At 38.4% G+C, this 24,611-nt stretch overlaps 1 protein-coding gene and 1 non-coding gene across 3 annotated transcripts in view; one reads left to right on the top strand and one right to left on the bottom strand.

The window, feature by feature from the left end:
* Positions 1-1,119: 1,119 nt before the first annotated feature.
* Positions 1,120-24,611, bottom strand: part of Ccni (cyclin I) — a 25,672-nt gene continuing 2,180 nt past the window's right edge. The window contains exons 2-7 of one of the 2 annotated variants that reach the window (XM_076926477.1): positions 21,300-21,457; positions 8,865-8,993; positions 8,453-8,527; positions 7,338-7,478; positions 6,853-7,083; positions 1,120-2,608 (exon numbers count right to left, since the gene is read on the bottom strand). In XM_076926477.1, the coding sequence (XP_076782592.1) occupies positions 2,165-2,608; positions 6,853-7,083; positions 7,338-7,478; positions 8,453-8,527; positions 8,865-8,993; positions 21,300-21,413 (1,134 nt within the window). In that variant the 5' untranslated portion in view covers positions 21,414-21,457 and the 3' untranslated portion in view covers positions 1,120-2,164. The remainder of the gene's footprint in view (positions 2,609-6,852; positions 7,084-7,337; positions 7,479-8,452; positions 8,528-8,864; positions 8,994-21,299; positions 21,458-24,611) is intronic. The other variant, XM_076926478.1, reaches the window with a different exon arrangement.
* LOC143439870 (U6 spliceosomal RNA) lies at positions 15,160-15,266 on the top strand. Its single transcript, XR_013107877.1, has one exon. It is a non-coding gene; the product is annotated as a U6 spliceosomal RNA (small nuclear RNA).

Here is a 24,611-nt window from a genome sequence, read left to right as displayed (position 1 = left end):
CTTTCAGAAGTAGCACTCTTGTTAGAACTTCCTATAAGGTGAACATTTTAGATGATTTTGAAGATTAATGTTGTTCTGAAAACATCCTTCAACCTTCAAATGTGTTACGATCTGAGGATATTTACTGCTCAGAATGCTGGTGAGACTATGTGGCACAGTACCTACACTGGAGGAGTAGCAACAGCTTAACCACAATTTTCTTCTTGAGGCCAACATGTTCTTGGGCAGGCAAGCAGTAAAGTGACAGACTACAGGTTCTCCTCACCAGCTTCCCAGAGCTAGCCGTGGTGTCAGGAGCACTCTAACAAAACTTGTATCTTTTAGTGGGGCATATGAACGGCTCAGTCCCAGTTCCCTTTCCTCTGGAGAGAAAGCATTCTGTTCACCAGTAACTAACATGCTCAGCTTTCAGAGAATGAAGTAAATAGCTTCTCATTTCACTTGCAAATACATCATCATGGTTGTTTTTTTTTTTTTTTTTTTTTTTCTTTTTTTTTTTTTTTTTTTGCGGATTAGTTACTAAGCCCATCCTTTGAGCTTTCTTCTGGAGGACCCAAGAATGATGCATCTTTTAACCACCAGGAGGCAACAATTATCCCAAGGAACTAAGTGAACAGCAGGAATATTCTTCATCAGGGATCTACAGTGTTCAGTGTTTGCTATTTCAGGCTCAGGCTGAAGTTCTGAAGAGTGGGTTTTGAGGAATGCTGAGGGCTTTGGATATTTACTAGGTTTAGATGAAAGGGCAGCAGCTCTTAAGTATTAATTACCACCGACCCAAACCAAGAATCCACTTTAGTGTCCCATGAAAATATCCCAAACTTACTGTTTTAAAATTTTGTTATTTTTATTCATGTAGGTGCCTTGCTTTCATGTATGTATAGGCCCACTGAAGCAATGGCACTGGAGTCTCTGTAATTGGAATCACAGTTGGTTGTGACCCACCATGTGGGTGAACATCCACAGTCAAGCCCTTCATTCTTTTATAGTATTGTCAAGAAAGCTTGTTTAGGCTTCTTGCTTGTTTCCTTAGTTGAAAACAAAGTGCCTAAGAAATCAGAAACCATACCTTTTCATAAGCAAAACAAACAACAAAAAACTCCTACAGAAAAACAGAGGTTAAGGACAACATTTTATTGCTACCAGAGGCTTTATCAGCAGTACATGGTTCTGACTGCAGTGCCGTCTTCAGACTGCAAAAGGAGCTCAGGGTTCAGAGTTGCTCAGAGAAAAACAAGGGAATAACTCCTTATCAAGAAAATCCTAATGGCGTAATATAAAACTAGGGTACTGAATTCAATTATAAGTTACAGACTCAAATCAGGGCTGCCCCAATATCTAGACAGTTGCTTCTACTGATTATAAATGAGCGAAAACAGATCAGTTACAAAACTCTACGTATATGTTACATGTTTCTTTGGTGAGCACCTGGATATATTAACTTTATCAGAAATTCTTTTATATAAATGTCAAAAAATGCTTAAAATGTCCTAATTACATGCTATTTTTAAAGCTTCAAGCAAAAAAGGACAATAGTAATCTTTTTAAACTAAAAACTGAATTGAGACACACAAAATAAGAGAACTTTTTCTACTGCCACTGATTCACGGGGGTAGCTTCAAAGTGCCCTTTTCAAACTAGCACACTTGAACAGTGGGTTAAACATGGCTGCCACACAAAAATAATTTGCTTACTGAATTACTTTAAAAGAAAAGGTGGGTGTTACTTATTCAGTAAAGTCAGAATACATAGATCAACAAGCACACAACTTAGTAAGTATTCAACCAAGGCAAGAAAGGGCAAGAGGAAAATAAGAACAAGGTTCCTAGCTGTGAGTTTGCAACTTTCCCCTAAACATTGATTTTTTTTTTTTTGACATGGGGCAAACTTATTTTAACCATGAAGTAGAACTGACATAGTACAAAGAACTTTTGCTTTACTTTTAAATATATTTTAGATCTTGAGTCTATAAATATATGCCTTTATATTAAATTATGTTGAATTGTAAGTAACCGCACAAAAGAGTAAGAGTGTTTTTCTTTTTTCCTGGCTCACTTCAATCAGTCTGATAAAGCACATGCCCTTCTCTTACAGCCTTCCCTGGTCTCTAGTGTCACATCGAGTAGTCAGCCTTAGTGTGTACACTGGAAGGTGACACTTGAAACTACATAACAGAAACAGGCTGCAAAGGTGGACAGGGGGAAGCATTGCCCTCTTGCCTTGATAAATCAGTGCCACATACAGAACCCACATTCTCAGAACCAGTATCTTCATTATAGAGCCGCTTGATCCCATCGTAGAAGTCATCCACCTCCATCTCCTCCACTTTCCGTTTAGCAGAGGTATGCTTGCACCCACTGGCAGCAGGGAGATGAAGGTGGAAGGCTGCTGGACCTCTGACTGGCACTTCTGGCTTGCTGTTGTCCTTGGAGAAATCTGGGCCTGAGACAGAGGAGGGATGTAATTTGAACGCTCCTTTGTCGCAGGTCACCAGGGTGTGCTTGAGGGGACGGTAGACATACACGGAATTTAGAGGCAGGGAAGACTGCAGAGCAGAAAGGTGATATGCTACCAGCTCCCGACAATGGATCAACTGGGAGCTGTCCATCTGGACCAAGGAAAGAAACAAACAACACCGGTCAGTAACATGGCCCACAGCTACCATTACTGACCCCGTGCCTCATCCTGGGCTCTCTCCCTTCGGCTTTCTTGTCTCCCCAACACCCTCCACCCTGCTCACTGAATATTCTACCTATCAAACCTTCTTCTGAAATATGTGCACATGCTTGTGCTTCCAACATAAATCTCTATTTGTGTGTGAACACAAACATGAAGACAAAAACTGTCATTGTTCACTGCTTTATTAGCAACGTCTGCTTTCTTCTGTCTATGCCTCCTGTCTATGAGGCCAAACCCCACTCTCTGGCCTCTTCTAACTTCAGTGAAGACAAAAATCAAGAAAGGCGCAGAGCAGTCATCACCAATTTAAGGAAGAGTCAAAAGCAACGGAAAACAAACTAGGAATGATGGGGAAGCTTGCTTAGCTAACTTTTTTTTTTTTAAGTATTATATTACAAAATAATTGCAAATGTTATGCAAGCTTATTTTTGTAGAAAATAGTTAACAAAACTATGTATTTTGGGAATTGACATTTTTTTTCCTAATCCTTTGGAATGGTTCAGATATTAATCCGTTATGGAGTAACACACATTTGACCTCCCTCAACCTCTTGAACACCCCCAATTTCCATGGTCATATGTTTCTGTTTCAACATGTCTTCAGAGTTAAGCAAACAATCACAATCATCCCTTTAACAATCTAGCCTTGTATCTGGTGACTTCAAGGCTCAAGTTTTAGGCATTGTGTCTTAGCCATTGCTTTCATTTTCTGTGGGTCACAACCCCTCAGATGTTGGGTCCTTTCATAAGGGTTGCCTAAAACCATTAAAAAACACAGATGTTTACATTATAGTTCATAACATTAGCAAAATTACAGCTATGAAGTAGCAATGAAAATAATTTTATGGTTGGGTCACCACAACATGAGAAATTTTATTAAAGGGTTGTAGCATTACGAAGCATTTAAGAACCACTGCTTTATATCAAATATTAATGACTACAGTGAAAAGGCCTTCAAAGTTTTGCCTGTCAAGTATTTTTAATTTGTAGCACCAAGTGACCTTCTCTGGCACTATCCTCTTCTCTTCTAGTCAACGTTTCTTCAGCAGCATGGCAGTGTCTTCAGAGTAAGCCAAATACTCTCTAGTGCAATATGCACAAGGCTCTCTAGAAACCTCACAACCGTACTTCCCAGTGCATCCCATACTGACCGTCTACACTCCTGGCACAGGCCTAGTCTACACTACTCACTGCCATTTTCCCTTGCTTACCTGCCTCTGCATGCTCAGACTGCTGCCCTTTCCCTCTAGGAAGCTTATCTTGGCCACGTACGCACAAGGAAGCACTTTTCCCTGTTGTGTACATATTTTTTTTTTTTCATTTGATGTTACCTTTCCCCACCTTTCTTTCCTGTTTCTAGCTCAGAGCTCGGGCTGGCTCTCGACTCTCCCAGCTTCCCAGGTGCTGGCATTAAGGGTGTGCACCATCACACCAAGCTCATCACAGAGCAGTCATCAACAATTTAAGGAAGAGTCAAAAGCAATGGAAAACATTAAACAATGGAAACGTTAAACTAGGAACGATGGGGAAGCTTGCTTAGTTTCAAGTTTTGGACATTTCTTGCCCACATTTAACTCACCTCACAGTCTGAAGTACACAGCACAACTATTTGTAATACTATGGAGAAGTAAGTACCACTCTACAAGAATACATTTTGTCACAAAATTATATCATCTCTAACTGTATTGATCAGGAAAGAATAAGTGGGAACTATCAGAATACTTAAGACTTTAGCATATGCCATTTCCCCCCTTTTAAAGTATTTTAGAAGACACTACAGTAAGACATCAAGTATCAGAATTCATTTTCCTAGAAAAGCCATTTTAATAGTCCCTAATTTTGTGTGTGCATGCATTCATGCATACTTAAGATGTGTGAGTGGACACATGTTCCATGGTACACGTACATGGAAGTTAGAGGACACTTTTGTGGCATCCCCCTTCTACCTTACGTGGGTTCTAGGGATTGCACTCAGGTGGCTAGGTGTGATGTAGACTAGATCTAATTATTAGTCCAGTGTTGAAGACCCCTGCTAAAAACTATAACATGTAAGAAATGGATTATTTCAAGCAGTATACAAAAGAGAACCAGTAGACAGAGAACAGACTTTGATGACACTTGGTATCCAAGAAGAGGAAAAGTGCCACAATTGTTTTAGCCCTTTGTTCACTAGTCATGATCCTGAACATGCAAGGAATACTATGATCTCTGATGATGAAACAGAGAAATGAAAGTTATTATTTGAAAGTGAAGACTATCAAAAAATAGTAAGGCATTATAAAGTATTTTAAAAAAACCCACCATCTATTTAAACTCTACTTTCCATTGAGATTCCAAAACAAAGTCTGTCCAAAATAAATCCTAATCTAGTACAATATGAACTTGACCTTTTAAAGTAACAAACCGTCCCCAACCTACTGCTGTTGTAGTAAAGTGCACTTGTGGAAGTCATACACTACAATTACCAATCCTAGATGCAGACAAGTCCTTGATCTCCCTCTTAAAATTTAAGCATTTTAAACGAACCATTTTTTTAATTTACTTATCTCATTTATTATGAGAACCAAGAGAACCTGGCCATCTTTATGACTATATTGCCCAAATTTCAATATGATAACCATTTCTAAATGACCTTGTCAAAAACAGCAACAAAAAGTTGCTAACCACTTAGCTGACCAGGAGAATGTGTCAAGAAGCAATAAAATAAGGCCATCACCTAGGTTTCCAACGAAGAGAGGGAACAGAATGGCATGATACATGTGACAGACCTCAGAGGACCCAAATATGGTGAGCAGGGTAAAACCCTGAGAATACCTGTTGGAGTATTAGGCACCTTTCAAGTGTAGCCAAGAGTCCATGGTAGGTATGCATTTTAATTCTCTATTTTAGTTTTGTTTCAGAACATCTACTTTGAGCCCTGACTAGCAGGCAGCTAGGAAGACCACAATAGAATCTATACCCTGATAATCAAAGGACATGAACATAGCCATATAAATAAACTACAGGAAGGGAGGGGTAAAGAGAAAGGTGCAGCTGTCCCAGTGTGGACATCAACAGTGGCACAGAAGCATTAGCATAGGCTAGGTAGGAAACCTCTCAAACCAGAGAACGTGAACCAAGTTCAGAAGAGGCACAGGCAAAACTAAGACAGAACAAAAATGCATCAAAAATGGGGACGTAACTCAACAGTACAATACTTGCTTACTATGTGCGAAGCTCTAGGTTTGAGCCCCAGTAGTAGGGGCAGCAGGAAGGGGCAATACTGGCATGATCTGATACAAACCTTCTGGTACTAGAACCCCAAGTCTAGACATGGGTCTACTTACAAAGAAACAAGATGTTAGACTCTGATCTAAATAAACACAGGTAAGCCTAGCAAGGACAGGAACTATGCCCAGAAGAACTAGCAGCCATCATCCTTGGGCCCAAAGGCTCCCATGATTGCATATAAGAACTTCACCCACCAATCCAATTCTCCAGCCTGCTCTAGACTTTTTAGGGTTTGTGTGTTATCAAAAAGAGAAGGGTTGGAGATGGCTTTGTGGGTAAGAGAGCACATATTGCTCTTGCAGAGTTCAAATCCCAGCACCCACACCAGGTAGCTCACAACATGTACAGAGCAGTCAAACCATCACCGACTCCTGTCTTCACAACCACGAAGTTCTATGTCACTCTAATGAACTCTAAAATTCCCTAAACTGAAATTGTAATTGATGAATAAAATGACTTCTAAGATCCTATAAAGTTAAGAAAAAATAAAATTAAATGAGGAATTTCTCTGAGCACCAGAATGTATACAAAGAAAATCAACTCCTAGAGCTGTGCACTAGAAAACGGAAAGAAAATTCATCAGTCTCTATGGATACCATTTTGCAAATCTAAACTTGACTTCTCTTAGGTGGCATGAGTAGCCAGGCTTTCAAGTAGTTAGTAACACATAGCACCATTACTTTACTACTACACTTTCCCTATTATTATACAGAGGTGGCATTTGAAGATGCCAGTTGCAAATTGATTTTTTTTTTTTTAATGCTAAGGACTGAAGTCAGGGCTGTCTCTACCATTAACTAAATCTCCCAACCTTCTCAGTTCTATTTAAAACCATAGAGTAACCCTCTCAATTAAACCACCGGAAAAAAAAATAAGTGTAATGAACAAAAGTTAAGTTTGATACCTGTGCTTTCTGAAGCAGTTCAATTGTAAGAGGAAGCCAATCGGGAATGAGTTTCTCCATTTCCAGACTAACCATGGCCAGAGCAAGCATGGATCCTTTGAACTGCAGAAGTTGGTTGCAGGCCATACAGTGAAGTAGCTGCTTGGTCAGGACTGCCAAATGTTGAGACGGGCTCAATTTGGGCAAACTGAAAAGTAACTGAGGCCTCGTTGACACCGCAATGGCATGGAACTGGATGTTTGGGGGAGAAAACACAAAATTGTTATTTAAGGAAAATATCTAAATAAGTGTACATAGAAATAACATCTCAGGTACAATGCAAGTTTGTAACCTTAGCTTTAGTGATTTGATACATTTCAGAGTCTAATTTTTTCCTTGACTAATTTTATTTCCTCAAATCCATACAAAGAGGTAACCTCTGTCCAAGTTACTGGATGAGGACTCTGTATTCCAAATAAGAACTAAAACATTTTAGATAGACTTACAATGTGAAGAAAATCCAATGGTGTGGCTGTGTGAAGATCCCAATTCAATTTATCCAGAATAATTCTCTCCATTCTCAAAATCTCAGATGAGGAACATCCACAGAAACTGTCTCTTGCCAATACCTTTAGCACTGGAATTTTCTATCCCAGGCAAAAGGAATAAGAAACAAAGGTCAGAAATGTAAATAGAGAAAAAAATATTCAAAAACCAAAATGAACTGGAGAGGTGCTCAGTGGCTAAGAGCAGGGCTGCTCTTCATAAGCCTAAGTTCAACCCTCAGCACCTACATGGAACTCACAACTGTCTTTATTTCAGTCCCAGGGAAACCAATGCCCTTTTCTGACTTGTGTGCACCAGGCACGCATGAACATAGTGTACTTATATACACTGAGGCAAAACACTAAAAAATCAGGAGGTCAAGGCAGGCAGATCTCTAAGTTTAAGGAGAGCCTGGTCTACCAAGCAAGTTCTAGGACAGCCAGGACTACACAAAGAAATCCTGTCTTTAAAAAAAAAAAAAAAAAGCCCACGATCAGGCCAAAGAACTCTACCATGCCAGGTCATCCCATAAATCACACACACACACACACACACCCCTCCCCCATGCTCCTAAGAAACCCTATATAAAGTCTGCCTCCTGCTCAGTTCTTTGCTGTTTCTCTGCTGAGCAGAGGCAGCTGGTCTCTTGTGTCTTTTCTGGTTTTTTTTTGTTTTTTGTTTTTTGGAGGCAGAGTTTCTCTGTGTAGCCCTGGCTGTCCTGGAACTCACTCTGTAGACCAGGCTGGCCTCGAACTCAGAAATCCGCCTGTCTCTGCCTCCGCCTCCCAAGTGCTGGGATTAAAGGCATGTGCCACCACTGCCCGGCCCTCTTGTGTCTTTTCTAATAAATCTCTCACGTGAGGCTTGTTGTGTGGTGTGACCTTGTGGTCTTTCTTGGCTCATGACTAGCAGGATACCTTTCCTCTCAGAGCTGTCACACTTACACAGTTAGTCATAAAGGTTTCACTAAACAACAACAACAACAACAACAACAACAACAACAACAACAACAACAACAAGCCCTCCAAGCAAGCCTACCCAAACATACAGAATAAACTCCGAAAGGAGTCATTACCTCGTCTTCTTCAACAGTCTTAGCAGCCAGAAAAAAACAGCTGATTGCAATACAATTCAAATATTTTGGATGGGCCTAAAATTTTGAAAAGGAAAAATAACAAAAACAAACAAATAAAAAACATTAATGATTATTCTGAATTGAGCTCTTTGTTTTAAAATCTAAACTTACATCTAGCTTACAATTCCCCCAGTTTACATCTTCTTAGGCACAAAAATAAGTTTCTTTTCTGTCCTTTCACACAAGTCATTGAATAAATGCTATGCTTACTGAGTCACTTCCAAAATTTTAAAACAAAAGAAACAATGTCCTCACATCTACAGCCGTGACAGTGTACGTTTACTAGCAACGTATGGCTCAACACGCAGGTCACTGAAGAAGACACTGTGTGAACGAATTTTACAATACTTACTTTCACCGTAGCTAAAAACCTATCCAAAAGACTGCTTGCCAGAGCAAAGGTTTCTGGATAAAGGTTGAACTGGTATTTGAGTTTGGCCAACCATTGAATTACTTCATCTCTCTGGGATGGAGAAACATTCTAGAAGGGAATAATTAAAAAAATAAGAGATCACAAAGTTTCAGTTATCATTTAGAGCTCTCTAATACAGGGCTGACTGACAGACAGCCTAGCAGGTAGCAGCGCTTGCTGCCAAGCTTGATGACCTAAGTTCACTCACTGAGACTCACACGGTAAAGGAGAGAACCAACTCCTACAAGTTTCCTCTAACCTCCAACACGTGCTGTGGCATCCGCATGCCCACAGACACAAAATAAATACATGTAACATATTTTTAAATGTTAGGAAATACAACAAAATACACTAATAGTTAAAATGTTTGAAGATCATTCAAAATCCCACTTGAGATAGATGAGAATTATATATACCATATCACATTTAATATCATCTGATACTTTACTACAATCGTCACTATCCATTCACCAAATATCTACAATAAATTCAGATATTTAGGAAACAAAACATTTTAAAATTTAATTACTGCTAATTGATAATTTATGTTTTCCCAACTCTTATGAATGAAGTAATTTCTGAGCCAGAAAATACCCATTAACCTATCTTAGGAAATATAGACTATGAAACAGAAGAATTAGTTCTCTAAAAACAACACTAGAAACATTTTAATTTACCTACTTTTTTTTTTTAACTTTTGAGTAAAGGTTCAAGTTTTAAGATATGTATTTGTGTGTATATACTTTAAAATAGTGGTGATTATTTTACTTTTATTTGAATTTCAGTCGTGACTGAACTGTAGTGTACTACTGACTCTAAATGAAAGAGCCTTCTGAGGACTACTGACAGGGCCATATTAGCCCAGGCTTGTCTTAAACTCACTATGTAGTTGAGGGCGACCTTAAAGTTAGGACCCTCCTTGCCTCCTCCTCTCGGGTGCTGGGATGCAGAGGTGCACTAGCACGCTCAGGTTACACAGTGTTTGGGATTCTAGAGCTTTATACAAGGAGACAAACTACCGACTGAGTCCCATGCCCCAGCCCCTATGTTACTCTATGCCATGTAACACAATGGAGTACAAATTACTTGAATGATACTAACTTATCTTTATGAAGTACAGTGCAGTGATCACGGGACACTTTTCCTGATTAATGCCAACCTAAGCTAATTCTTTTATCCTACAAAAACACTTAACAGCTATTAAAATAAATGTTTAATGTATATAGGGTGTAGCTCCTCAAACAGGAATTCTAACTAGAATTGTGTTACTCTTCTTGGTTTGCTCTAGAGTTCCAGGAGTGACTTTTGCTCATTATGTCCCTGCCACTGCAGCTGCTGACTTCTCGTTGCAAGTCCTCCTCCTCTACTTGCTGTCACTTTGCTTGTCAGCTGTGACATGACAAAAGTGTTCTTCTACATTAGCCAAACCAACATGCTTACATAATTCTTATACTTAGCTCTAAACTTGGTTATAACAGGTATTTTTAGTGGGGAATTAACATACACCTACCTTCTGTTCAACCCTTTGGGAACAGTGTCATAGTGGTGAATAGAAACACTAGTAAGATAAAGGTAATATACAGTCTATTTTATTAACAACTCACTACAAAGTTGATAAATGAATAAAAGTTGATTACACTTCAAAACTTAAGTCTTAAGACTGAGCATAACTGGTTTAATACCTGGTGTGAGAGTATAATGAAATCTTAGAAGAAACAGCAACTAAGCAGTATCCTAAGCCCACACAATCAATCCTAGAATTTTATAATCAAACAAACAAAAAAAGACTTAAGTTTTGAGTAAGAAGCCTGAAGGCTCTTACTGCATGAGTACCAGGGAAACTTATATCAGAAAAACAGTGTTCCTATTTTTTTCTTTAGAAGACTGGATCTCATGTAGCCCAGGCTCACCTCAAACTTGCTATATAGCCTAGGATGACTTTGAACTGCTGATTCTCCTGCTTCCATTCCTGGGATAACAGGTGTGCACAGCCATGCTGGGTACTAAACACAGAGCTTCATATATGCTAGACAAGTACTCCAACAACAGCATTACACACCGGTAGCTTCGAGTCAGGCCATCAATAACATAGGAAAAAAAATCAACCCTTTGACAAAACACTACTGTCTAGAGCTATTGCTTCTTTAGGTAAGAGGATATCACTACAGCCTTGTAGCTAGAATCTCGGTTAACTACAGTTGGCAAGGTCCTTAATTACACAATTTCCTATATTTTTAGAGCCCCAAGGTGCTACTAATAAAATCTAGTTCTGTCCCCTAAAGATCTCTGAAAGTAAAGGTAGTTTCTTCTAAACAAGAAGTTAAGCACTTAAAGAAAATTCTGCCAGCCTAATAAACCAACAATGAAGAAACAGATTCATGAAAGTGAGCTAGGCAGTGATACAATATGATGTACTTTGGAGGCTCTCGTGGGAAAAAAGGAACAATGATCAGGGGTCACAAGAAACAGAAACAACACTAACTACACTGGCACATCAGACATACGGTCAAGAGGCAGAAAAAACATTCTCTAACAGCAGATTACATCCTTATCTGGTACACTTCACTTTAAACAAATACAAACAAAAATTTAAGGAGAATTATAAAAGATGAATAGAAGGAACTCAATCACCTAGGTAGATGGTCATCACTGTTATGGTAAATAAGTGATATAAACTGTATAAGCATATAGATGATGTGGAAAAGGAATGAGTATTACTTCTCTTCTGCCTTACCTCTATACTACCCGATCAAGAACAAAGATTCATAAAATGTTATATGTCAGTTATTTTTAAACATGGTAATTAGTCATGAAAAGATGAATCGGACCAAAAAGCCCACTATTCCTAACAAACCTCTCAGGGTGATAGCTGAGATGCATTTGCACTTCAGTAACACTGATTCTAGACCACTGCTCAGATCAGCTCAAGAGCACTCAGTAGTAAAACTATCTGGAAAGCATTATGAAAAACAAGTTCCAAACCTAAGATTCTCTAATTATATAAAAGAAAGGATCAGTGAACGGAAGATGGGAACAAACAGTACGAGTCCCAGGTACCACTTCTCATAGGCCATGCCTAAAGAGGTAAGGGAGCAAAGCTGAGCAGGTACTTAAGAGAATTTAGAGTACATTAACATGGTGAGACACAATAACATGCTCCTAGTCTCCTTTACCCAACCCTGCATCTGACACAGCTTTAATCTCTAAGATTCACTGATTAAGAACAGTATAGTTTCCATGCTTGACAAAAGAAGGTATAGAGGAACTATACCTTCCTCTACCTTTCCACCCCCCTGCAAACCTTTTATCACTTTCTACATTAACCTTCATACTATAACAGTACTTAGACTACTCTTCCTTACCATGCAATTTTATATCCCTGCTTCCTTGCTTAATCATCCCCTCTAGCTGAAATTCATCTTTTTCTATTTTACTCGATTTAACATACACCACACACACACACACACACACACACACACACACACACACACAATTTCTAAACACCGGACGTACTTTTTAAAAGTTACAATACTGCTTTAACAACCAGGTCCTGACTGAACTATGATTCTAGAGAGGAAGTGATGAAGTGACAAGGCAACACTGTGAGATCAGGGCAAGCAGCTAGGAGTAATGCAGCAGAGCACTTACGAGAGTTACAGAGTGAGAGACAAAATCTGGGACTTGAAAAACCAAGTAGGAATAGGAGGTCAGAAATCTGAAGGGAAAAAAAGTCATCAGTTAGTTTTTCTCATAGCTGTAACCCAGTACCTGGCAGAACGATTTACAAGGATCGGGAAGATGTATTCTGGCCCTGTTTCAGAGATGTCAGTGTGATCACTGGAGAAACAAGGAAGGAGGAGAATGAGTAAATAAAAAGAATAAATGACAAGAAAGGGGAAATGGTAGGAAAGAAGAAGCAGGAAAACAAAAATGGGGGAAAGAGGCCAGGGACAAAATACCATGTTGGGCCCCAGTGAGGCCCTATTTCCTAAAGTTTCCAGCAGCTCTGAGCACAGTGCCACCAGCTGGGGACCTAGGCTTCTATGTACTGAGTCTGCAGGAGGTAATTTATATTCAAACTTTAACAATGATTTTTCTTTTAAAACATTTCCTGAAGATGTATAGTTAGAGATCAAAGAATCTAAGTGCAAACACACACACACATAACTTCAATCCTAGTAGTAATGGGCGAAGAAGTCAAATCCAACTGTGGTCCAGCCCTCAATCAGCCAGTCCTTCCTTGGACAGCAGTGTTTAATCCCCATTCAGTTTGCCCACCAGAGGACTGAAGCCTCCCTCCACAGAGGGAAATACCTCTAAGCCCCTGTAATAGGTTCAGAATGTAGCTCAATGGTAGGGTGTTTGCTTGGTAGAAAGAACATCCTAGGTTTGACCTCCCAACACCACAAAGACAAAAAATAACTAAGTCTGTATCATTTTTAAAATAATAGAATGTTGAGTGTTAAACTAAAAAATTATCAGAAACAGAAAAAGAACTAAGAAAACAAACTAAAGACAAGAGAAGAAACCAGGCAACAGGAAAGCAGATCTTTATCAGAATAAAGGATTTATTATACAAGAAATCACAGGGCAGAGGGGCCAGATACCTCAGTGGTTAACTGCTCTGTTAGAAAACCTGAATTCAGATTTCAGCACCCACATCAGGTGGCTCACACATCTTTAACTTCAAAGAGCCATACAAAGCTCCTTTCTGTGTATACACACCCACCTCCACCATAAATCTTTATTTAAAAAGACAATGATGAATTTTACTAGGAAATGAATACTACCCAAGAGCTAAAACTGAAAAATATAGTACCTGAAAATTAAAAATTCAAGTGTTCATCTAACAAAAATTATATATGACTGGGTTGCTGTGTTTGTAGTCTTGGAGAAAATTTGAAAGTCTAGGAGCTGGAGAGATGGTCCACAGAGTTATGGCATATATGCTGGTAACCCCAGAACCTGAGTTTGACCCCCAAGACCCAAACGGTGTAAGGAAAGAATAAACCTCTACAAAGCTGTCTTCTGCTTCCCACACAAATGCCATAACATACACAGGTATGCACATCTACACATGCTAGTAGATAAATGTGAACAAACTAAAGCATAGAAAAGAAAATTTATGAATCTAAACACATTAGTTAAAAAAACTAAAAAAAAAATAACTTAAGCATCTACCTTAAAGAACAGTTAAATTATATTTTTGAATGTAAAACAGCAAGTGATAAAATGATAAAATTCTGATTTTAAAAAACCAGTATTTTGAAAACAAATGTACTCTATTTAAGTTGCAAGCTAACACTTTTATACGCATGACCAAGAACACTGCTGGTAGTGGTGTTGAATTTTTAGAGTTAGGGTGTAGTTCTCTGCTAGTATTTGCTGGACCCTGGGTTCATTGACTAGCACACCAAAAAACAAACACATACACAATATACATAAAATCCATTAAGCTAAAGAACAAATACAAGCCAACATTAACATTGTATTGTTGCCTAAATAAAACGAAGTTTAGGGCTAAACTAATAAAAGAAACCAAAGTAAGTCAAAGGCATAGTCTAATTTTACTGCACATTAATGGCATCTGAAACACTAGCAAGAGTCTACCCAGAGAAAGAAAATACTGGACTGGAGAAAGGTAAGTCTGATCAAATGAAAAATGGCTAAAGAATAAGATGCGTGTAGTGATGACTTTGTGGAAGTAAAATCTAGCTTTAAATATGTAAAGAGCCATCATTTAAAACACAGATTTATTCTGCATTACTTATTTATTCTGCATTACTTACATGGATGGAACCAGAACCCACTAAGTGACCAGAGGTAATATTTGTTTGTTATGTGCATGGGTGTATGATCATGTATGTATGTATGTGTGTGTGTGTGTTGTGGGAATACACTGGTGTGCATATGTAACCCATAGGACAAACACGGGTATCAAGAACACCACCCACCTCCTTGGAAACAAGGGTCCTCATTGGCCTGAAGCACCTAACTAGGCCAGGCTGGCTAGGCTTTGAACTCCAGAGATTCTTCTGCCTCTGCCACACCAATGGTAGGCTATGCGTGTGAACTACCACACCCAGAATGTTTACATGGGTTCTGGGGAATCAAATTCAGTTTCTCATGCATGTTAGGCACCCAGTAGAAGCATTTCTGAGGTCCAGTTTAGGAAAAGCCTTGTAATAATTAGAAATTAGAACCTTTCTTAGAATGGATCAAAAAGCAGAAGCACGTGCTCACTTCGGCAGTACATATACTAAAATTGGAACGATACAGAGAAGATTAGCATGGCCCCTGCGCAAGGATGACACGCAAATTCGTGAAGCGTTCCATATTTTTTTATAAAGCCTTTGTTTAACATTTAAAAAAAAATTGTACAAAAGCAAAAATGAGAAGGGGGCATGGGATGGGGGTTTTCTATGGAGGGAAAATGGGGAAGGGGATGGCATCTGAAATGTAAATAAAATATGCAATAAAAAATGAAAAAATAAGTAAAATAATTTAATAAAAGAAAAAAAAGCAGAGGCACACTATTACTGCACTATCAGAGATGGATGTTAAACAAAATGTTCCTTTTTACTGTACAGTTAGATCTGTTCCCAAACTTAATACATACAACAAACACAAGAAGCAGTTTTAAAATACAAATCCTAGGGTCAGAAAAGTGGCTAAGAAAGGGACCTTGCAGTTCAAGCTTGACTGATCTAAGTTTAACCCCTGGAGATCTATTAAAGTAAAGCAGAAAACGAGCCCATCCTCACCCCCACATGCAGAGAGTACCTACCCCCACAAGAGCACTGAAGTTACAAATCCAACAGTTGCCACTATAATTCAAAGGGTCTAGATGTGAGGACTGAAAAGATCCCTTGTCTCTTGAGATAGGATGTTATTCTTAGCCTGCTGGCCTGGAACTTTCAGAAATCCTACTGTCCCAGCCTCCCAAATGCTGGCATCACAAGCATGCTCCATCACACCCAGCTGAAAACTCCAATTTTTACAAACTTTCAGATAATTCTCATCTATCTAGTCATCAAGTGACTCATCATGCACACCTGTGTTTCAGCTGCCCTTAAGATAATCTTTTTTTTTTTAAAAAAAAACCATAACTAGATAGCCTTTGATTCCTTAGTATTCCAAAATTCCAACAAAAATCACTTTAAAGTTTGTGACTGGTCTTTCTTTGTAATCAAAAAAAGTCAGCAAAATAGATGTAAGTTATCTGAAACTGTCACTGATTTAAGTTTTCCCTACAGTCATTTAATGTAACTATTACAAACTTCAACTACTCTACAGAAGAACTTTTCTGCAAGTACCAAGAACACACAATAGACCAATATTGAATAAATTATAAAGAAGCCATAGCCATTCATTTAAAAGTTTAACTGTGAGTAACACCCAGTACTCACAGGTAGACATAGAGGATCATGAGTTAAAAGCTAGCCTTCATCTGCAAAGCAAGTCTGAGCCAGCCTGGGCTACTTGAGACCCTGACTCAAAATATCATTAATGAGCAACAAATGTTATAGAAAACAAGGACACAACATCACCACCAAGGAAACTCAGTCAAATCATGTTGTGTTATCACAAGGGAAATACAGAGAAGTCAGGGGAGTTACAGGTATAATAGGAATATTTTCTTGCCTGGCCACATTTTACTCAACACTGGAGGTTGGGGCTAAAATGAAAATCGAGCTGTGAGAAGGCCTTGCACTTACAGAGGACAAGGAAAGGGAAGTAAAGAAAGCAAAAGCAAGTGGCATAAAAGGAAGCGCTTTAAAGAAATGCACTTTCTATTTTTACCAGCTCTTAAAACTATGTAGCAGGAAAAAGGCCAGCCCATGACCAGGGATTAGAACTGCTCCTTTACCTAAACTCATATCCTCTCCTATTCCCCAGACCAAGCCCACTCAAAGTTCCAGTATTAAGTACAACTATTTGGCATTACTAAAGCAAGTCCTTAAATAGGTAAAATGCCTTAACACCACCCTGTTCTGGATCCATCCCCTCTCCTCCCTAACAGTCACATCTACCTTGGCAACCCACATGAGCTACCCATGGTCCAGATGTATTAACCAAAGTAACCAGGCTAAAATAACTAGAAAAGATGTAAGTCAAAAATGATTGGCATGGTGTATGTAACATAATTACAATGCTCTGCCAGGAATGAATGTTTCAAGGTTACCCTGACCCCTGTCTAACTCTGATATAAATTATGGTCTTTTTGGGTTTGCCTTTAAAACCTGTGTCCCGGAGCTTGGGCACCAAGAGACTTTTCAGAGGCAAAAGCTTGCTCTTGGTTTTACCAAAAAAAAAAAAAAAAAAAAAGCTAGCAATTTCTGTTGGGGTGACCTCGGAGAACAAAAAAATCCTCCCTGGCCATCAATAAAAAGGACTATGACTTTTTTTTGGTTTTGTTTATTTTTTTCCATTTTTTATTAGATATTTTATTTACACTTCAGATGCCATCCCCTTTCCCCATTCCCCCCCCCCCTTAGAAAATCCCTATCCCATGCCCCCTTTTCCTTTTTGCAATCATACATTTTTTTTTAAATGTTAATCATAGGCTTTATAAGTTTGGTATTGTTCAATCAGAGGTGTTACCCACTACCCAACCTAGATATATCAACTATCTTTGACTGGTGGAGATACATGAACATCTGCCTCCCTGTCTCCCCCCTTTCTCTCTTTCATCACCTAGCTTCTCCTCTCCTTCTTCTCCTCCTCTTCTTACTCCTTCTCTTCCTCTCAGTACTCCTCCCACCTTAGCTCCTCCTACATATCACCCTTCCTGTTAAAATGAAACTTTTCTCTCAAAATACATTTAGAGCATAATTATGCCAATTTGTACCAGTGAGGTACAAGATAGTCCTAATACCCAGTCCATCATTTTGTTGACTAACCAGCACCTCTGTCATCTATCCTAACTAAAACACTTAGTTCTAAACCTGGCTTTAGGATGAATGTCAGCTGACGACCATCCACTCAAATCTTTTCTCTCAAGGTAAATAGCCAGGATTGGCTATGAGGCTATAAGTTTTCAACCCCATCAGAAATCCAGAATGACTGAGTTAACTATAATTGTGGGAAGCACAAAGCATAGCTTCTAAAACTTAGCCAATTTATAGAGACCTCTGAACACCTGGACACTCCCTCTACTTCAAAACGTTGGAGCATCTGTTCTTCCACCTTCTGGCCCAGGATCATCTGACAGACCTTAGTGCTGCAGAATTATTAAGGGCTGATTACTCTGTCTAGGCAGATAAGAACTATGACTTTTAATTGCTTTAATCAGTACGACTGTCATGCACAGATCCTCTGCTCTCTGTGTGCAGGAAGGGTGGACATGCCTGCATCTGCTGGTTCTAAGTGTCCTGACCTGATGACTCACTCTGGGTGCCTTAACTGCAAGTCCATTCAAAGATTTTTGCATCCAAGCTTCAAAAGTTTACTACCCCAAAATAATGAAGGCTGATGTCAAGTTGATGCTGAAAATCAGGTGGAACAGAAGGCAAAAGAACATGACAATGTTGGAATTTCAATACACACTTAGAAATGTTTCTCTAAGAATAGATGTAATTAAGGGAAACAAATCAGAAGCTAAAATTAGAGAATCAATTGTTCCTAGACAATATATGCAAAATCTCATGCCCACCTCTACTGTTGTTCTAACTGAAGCAAAGGAAGCAGCAAGCTGATTTCCTTCTGGAGCTGCTGCTTTCAAAACAAAAAAACCTTGTATATTTTGAAATTTTTCTAGAGAACTGAATTGTCATATGAAGAAAATTTATTTCTAACTCCTTTAGCACAAAATGACCCATTCGGTATCTAAAAGTACAGGCATTCTAGTCCCAGGTGTTAGAAGAGCTGCCTGGGCAAGCTTGAGGACCAGCACAGCCACTAGGAAGGACACTCTTCTTTCACCATGAGACGCTGCTCACGGCTGGGCAGTGTGTGCCCTATTTTCAGTCTTTCTGAGTTGCTACCCATGTTGGGGTGGACTTTGATATAGTTGTCTTTGAGTCGTTTTTGATCCAATAACTCCAATAAATTTCATTGATTTACCAAGGATTTTAAGGGTATTCGTATTTTGGCTCTCTATCTGGGGATAAGTAGACATGTATCATGCCTCCTCAGGAAAAGTCTGTCACACAGCAGCACCACATAAATACTGCAGCACCCACATATATACATAAATAAATTAAGAGTGTATTAGTGGGCTGGACGGATGGCTCAGCGGTTAAGAGCACTAACTGCTCTTCCTGAGGTCCTGAGTTCAATTCCCACCAACCACATGGTGGCTCACAACCATCTGTAATTGGGATCTGACGTCCTCTTCTGGTGTGTCTAAAAACAGCAACAGTGTTCTCATATACATGAAATAAATCTTTAAAAAAAAGAGTGTATTAGTATAAGAATCATAAATAGGGCTTTTGTGTACATTATAAGTGTTAATCGTAGTACCTTATCTCACATGTCCCAGAATTTTCTGTAAACTAAACTATTTGCCTAAAGAATTTTATTCATCCTTCAACAAAATTTAAAAATGTAGTTTATAGATTCTATTTGATAAGTAAATTAATACCAGAGATAATATATAATTGTTGTAAGGAAAGAGATTCATTAATATAAGTCATAATTATTCAATTTGGAACACATATATTAGTGTAATATTTGGTGAATGACTTAGCTGTATGACTCTGTAAACAATGCCATAAATACTTTGAATCTTTCTTTGTGACCAGATAACAAATATTTTAAATTTTGTTATAGCTGTCCTGCTGTTTTAAGAGTTGTTTCAGAAAGGGAGGGGGGAGAGAGGTAGGTTTGTCTTATAAGTTTTGATCCTGGCTTGTGCTCTGGTATTACCTCACTGATACCAGTTAACCTGGCTATAGAGACAGACCAGGCTGCATGGTATGTCACCTTCACACTGTGCTCAAAGTGCTTGTTAGGGTTAGCTACATACTGACTTAAGGAGATGGCAGGGGAAAGGAGAAAAACAGAGCTCTTCTTAGAACTCTGTTGGAAGGCTGCAAGTCAAGAATTTTGAAGTTTTCGCCACTTATATCTTCAATGTGTAGAATTGTACTTAGAAGTATAGCAAATATTTAATAAACATTTAAAGAAATCTAAACCACACATTCATACAAAAATAAATGGGAAAGTAGAACAAGAAGAGACTGCCTCAAGTCTCTTCTTGTTGTTTAAATTCAAATTATAACTATTATTCGTTATTGAGGTCTTGAACAACACAGGACTGTGCCTAACTTAAACTATTCACTAAATGATAAGTGTTCCTACCAAAGACAGTACTCATTCTAAGTCAACTAGTTTTCAATATGCAAGCTGACAGACAATAAATGTGAAACAGATTTCTTCAGCTTGTAGGAAGAGTTAAGAGTAGAATCAGAAAACGCCGACTTCAACAGCCTATAAATCTAAAACTAATGTAAAACAGCAGCTTGTCACTTCATCACCGGGAATATTAAAACTTTCTTGGCTACTCTTCTACACTCCAAGCACCTTATGAGACAAGAGGGATAAAAAGATGTATAAATTTTACATAGTAAACTGTTGAGAAGATAAACTTTTAATTATAAAAATTTAACTACCAGAATATGATCAAAGTATAAAAATATCTAAAAAAATAAATAAAATATGGGTGACTGAAGTGATGGCTCAGTAACTGAGTGCACTCATTGGTCGTGCAGAGGACATGAATGCAAGTTTCAGTACCCACATGATGGCTAACAACTATCTGAAACTTCAGTTCCAGGAGCCCCTTTTCTGGCCACCAAAGGCACTAGGCATATACAGGGTACACAGACATAAATGCAGGCAAAATATTTTAATAGACATAAAATAATTTTTACAAAGTGTACAGCAACAGCAGAGTTCAGCTAATATCTCAAGTCTTTCAGCACTGCCGTTACCTTAGTAATTCACTTCAACTCCTTAGAAACAGTGACAAGAGATTTTTGCTATTGTTGTTCCCTAAATTTAATACTAGGAAGATGTTTCCCTCTTCATGACTAACTATACAATTAGAAGTAAAGAAACCTACTATTGTATTAGTCTATAAGGAAAATGAATGGACATTATTACCCGTAAATCAGATAAAAAAGCTTTATCTGCTTTGTTTCAGAAAGATGTTTCTAAAAGAGTTTTTTCTTCGATTTCCTGAAACAAGGTCTTGTGTAGGTCAGGCTAGCCTCCAACTAACACTGGCCTTGAACTCGTCTTGAGCTCTAGGATGATAATTATGCATCAGCACGCCCAGCTGAGAACATGTTTAACAGTAGAAATCTTGATATATATATTATGGAACAGTGTGTGTCTAATAACGAGTACCTGTCTTAAGTGAGAAATTACCTGCTTTGTAGGTATCTTCGGTACATTCACCTTCCACATCTGGGCTTCCCTGGAGATTGCCCTTTCCAACAGGGAAGACAATCTCTGATTTTCCAAAGGTCCTGGAAACTTCATGATATCCCTTTGGATCTGCCTGCCACCCAGCTTGATGTAGCTACCTATTAAAATCAAATATAAATAATGTGCATCATATAATTATAGAATGAGTATATTATACATTTATAAATGTTAGTATTTATTAAGCAATTTATAAAACAAAATAAGAATGTTATGAGGCAGTATATGACTTTATAGCTCTTTAAAATACCATGTATTAAAGTTGGCAACAATATCATCTGAAGTAACCTCACTTTAAAATTGAAATTCATTTATAATTCGGTATTGTGTAAAACTAGCAAAAAACTAAGACCACTAATTTTTTATATTAGAAATTTTTAGAAATAGTTGTCCCAAATATTCTCCCTAGAAGTGAAATAAATATAATCACTAAGGGCCATGACTTTTATTTATCACTTAAATACATTAATTTAATAATTACATTCAACCATTTGGAGTCACATGCGGGTAAAGACTGGTTTAAGGGAGGCCCTATAATTAATGTCCTTACTAATATTTTCAATTGTTCAGGTGTTATTTAAAAAGTCTAGAAAATATTCTGAAATGAGTGAAAAATGAAGACATTAAAAATGTATAAGATGCAAAGAAAGTGGGGTTAAGGGGAAAATTAATTCCTGAAAATACCTATACTAAAACATCCCAAATCATTTACCTAACCTCCACCTAAAGACAATGTAAGTCATAGGAAGTGGTTCATGTTTGTAATCTCAGAACTTCTGAGGCTCTGTGCTACATAGCCAGACCTTGTCTTTAAAACAAATAAAAAATTTCCTTAAACTTAAAAAACAAAACAAAACCAACAACAACCAATAAAACTGTAAACCAGGCCTTGTGCACACCTGTAAATTTGGGTAGAAACAGGAGGATGAGAAATTGAAAGTCATCCTTGGCTACATACCACATTTAATATCAGCCTGGGCTTTTCAAATAATTAACTGCTGAAACGACGAGATGAGGAAAAACAATGAAATCAATTGAGAATTAGTATTAAGAGGTTGTGGCTTAAATGCAGCTTTAACTGAACTGGATCCTGTACTAAAAACAAAGCATATTTTAAGGAGCATTACCTAATAAAAGAGATAGTGACTGCAGGTCTACATGCATCAAAATTACATTTACTAAAACTAAAAATGTACTGTAATTCTATATGAAAACATTGCTATTCATAAGGGATACAGAACTCCAGGAGTATATGCCACATACATTAAGACAATAAAAATGGGTAAAAAGTTAAGTATGTATAGAATTAAGTTATGAATTATTTACCAATATTGTGGGAGAAACATTTTTACACTCCTTTAAGGCAGTTACTGACAGGTAGAGAGCAGGGTCTATCCTCTAACATACAAAAGAGATTTAAGCTAAATGAATAATGAATTTTGCTAACAGAAACACAAGTGTCATTACACTCTTTACCTTTTTTGGTGATGAGAACTTTCCTGTTATGTAGCCTAGGCCAGCCCTGAATGTCTATCTCAGCCTCTCAGGACAATGCTTTTTTTAATGACAGAATTTTATTGTTTCTTGTTCATCTATACCCACTATTAGTCACATGCACAAATGTGAATGATCTTTTTAGTCTCTAAAAACAAAAGGGCTACAGAGGCCGGGCGGTGGTGGCGCATGCCTTTAATCCCAGAAGTTGGGAGGCAGAAGCAGGCGGATTTCTGAGTTCGAGGCCAGCCTGGTCTACAGAGTGAGTTCCAGGACAGCCAGGGCTACACAGAGAAACCCTGTCTCGAAAAACCAAACAAGAACAAACAAACAAAAGGGCTACAGAGGCTGGGTATCCCTTATATGATAGGTCCAAGTGTTTCAGATAATGAGCTATTACGTTTTTCCTAACATTTAAAATGGCTTTACATTTTCCTCCCATTGTCTCAAATGCTTCTATATTGTTCAACCAAGCTTATCAAACGGCTTAGTTTCTGCATTGACAAGACTGTAAAATGCTTACACCAAACTGTACTACCAACATACATCCAAGACCCCCTGATCCTAAGAGTGGAACACAATGCTGGTAAACAACCACATAAACAGCTAGCTTCATTAATACATAATTGTCCTATTATGGTAATCACAATGCCAACTCTATTAATAATCCTGTACTAACTGTTGACTTCTGGGTCTTTCTTCCTTTTCTGAATAGAGAATATCACTGTGAGCCTTTGAGGTTCTCGGATCTATTCCCTCCTTGACTTTATGCACCAGCAATACTGGATCATAGGTGAGCCCAAAACAGTAGGTTAAATCTCCATCCTATTCACTGTTCTTCCTTCTGCAGGGCGAACTCCTCCCACTAAAATTGCTATTGATCTATTAACAATCACCTTTTGGAATTGTGCCGGAACACACTACCCTGCCTTTCTGTATCTATAATTGGACATGATCCTGCCTTTGCATTTAATTACTATCATGACCATTGCTAGACCTGCTTTCTCAACTAATCATGAGTATCTTTACCACCAACAGTTTCCAAAATTTAGCACTATGCCGACCCCCCAACCCCCCCCCCCCCAAAATCACAGCTCATACTTGTCAGATGCTTATAAACTAATAGCCCTCACTGCTTTGCTATCTGGCTAGCTACTGTTCATATTAGCCTAAGTAATCCTCGTTTAACCCTATGATGGTGGAATTATTAAATCCATTTAAAGGATAAACACACAGGAATACTCTTAAATTTTAAAGAATTACATGACCAGAATAAACAAATACTCTTGGCTTTTAACTTTGACTCCACCCCCTTTTTAAGGCAGGGTCTTACTACATAGCCCTAGCTGTCCTGAAAGTCTCTAGGTAACCGAGGCTGCTGTTCAAACGCTAAATGGCTCTTCACTGACAGAGTGAAACCTAAGCATTTTACTTTGTTCTAAGACCTTCAGTTGATCCATCTACCTCGTTGATCTATTTACCTCATACCTTCTACTAGTTTACAGTGTTCAGCTTCTGCCTCAATGAGCTGCAGTGGAGCAGGTAACTCAGCAGAGAGCATTTAGCTCTTCTTGCAAAATTCGGCATTATTCTGTCCTTTGCGATGCAACTCAGTTTGCTCACCTCTCTCCACCGGCCCAAGCCCTAGGTAACGTTACCCTCCCGCAATTACCGCGCGCCGGGCGGGTGTGTGCGTGTGTGCGTGTATAGGGGGAATAACTTTTGCCTTGACATTGACAATGCTATGCCGGGTAAATTATC

The sequence above is a fragment of the Arvicanthis niloticus genome, chromosome 27 (assembly GCF_011762505.2).
Source record: "Arvicanthis niloticus isolate mArvNil1 chromosome 27, mArvNil1.pat.X, whole genome shotgun sequence".
NCBI lineage: Eukaryota > Metazoa > Chordata > Mammalia > Rodentia > Muridae > Arvicanthis > Arvicanthis niloticus.
The sequence above is the reverse complement of the archived record's forward strand: the minus strand, read 5'-3'. Positions and strand labels throughout refer to the sequence as shown.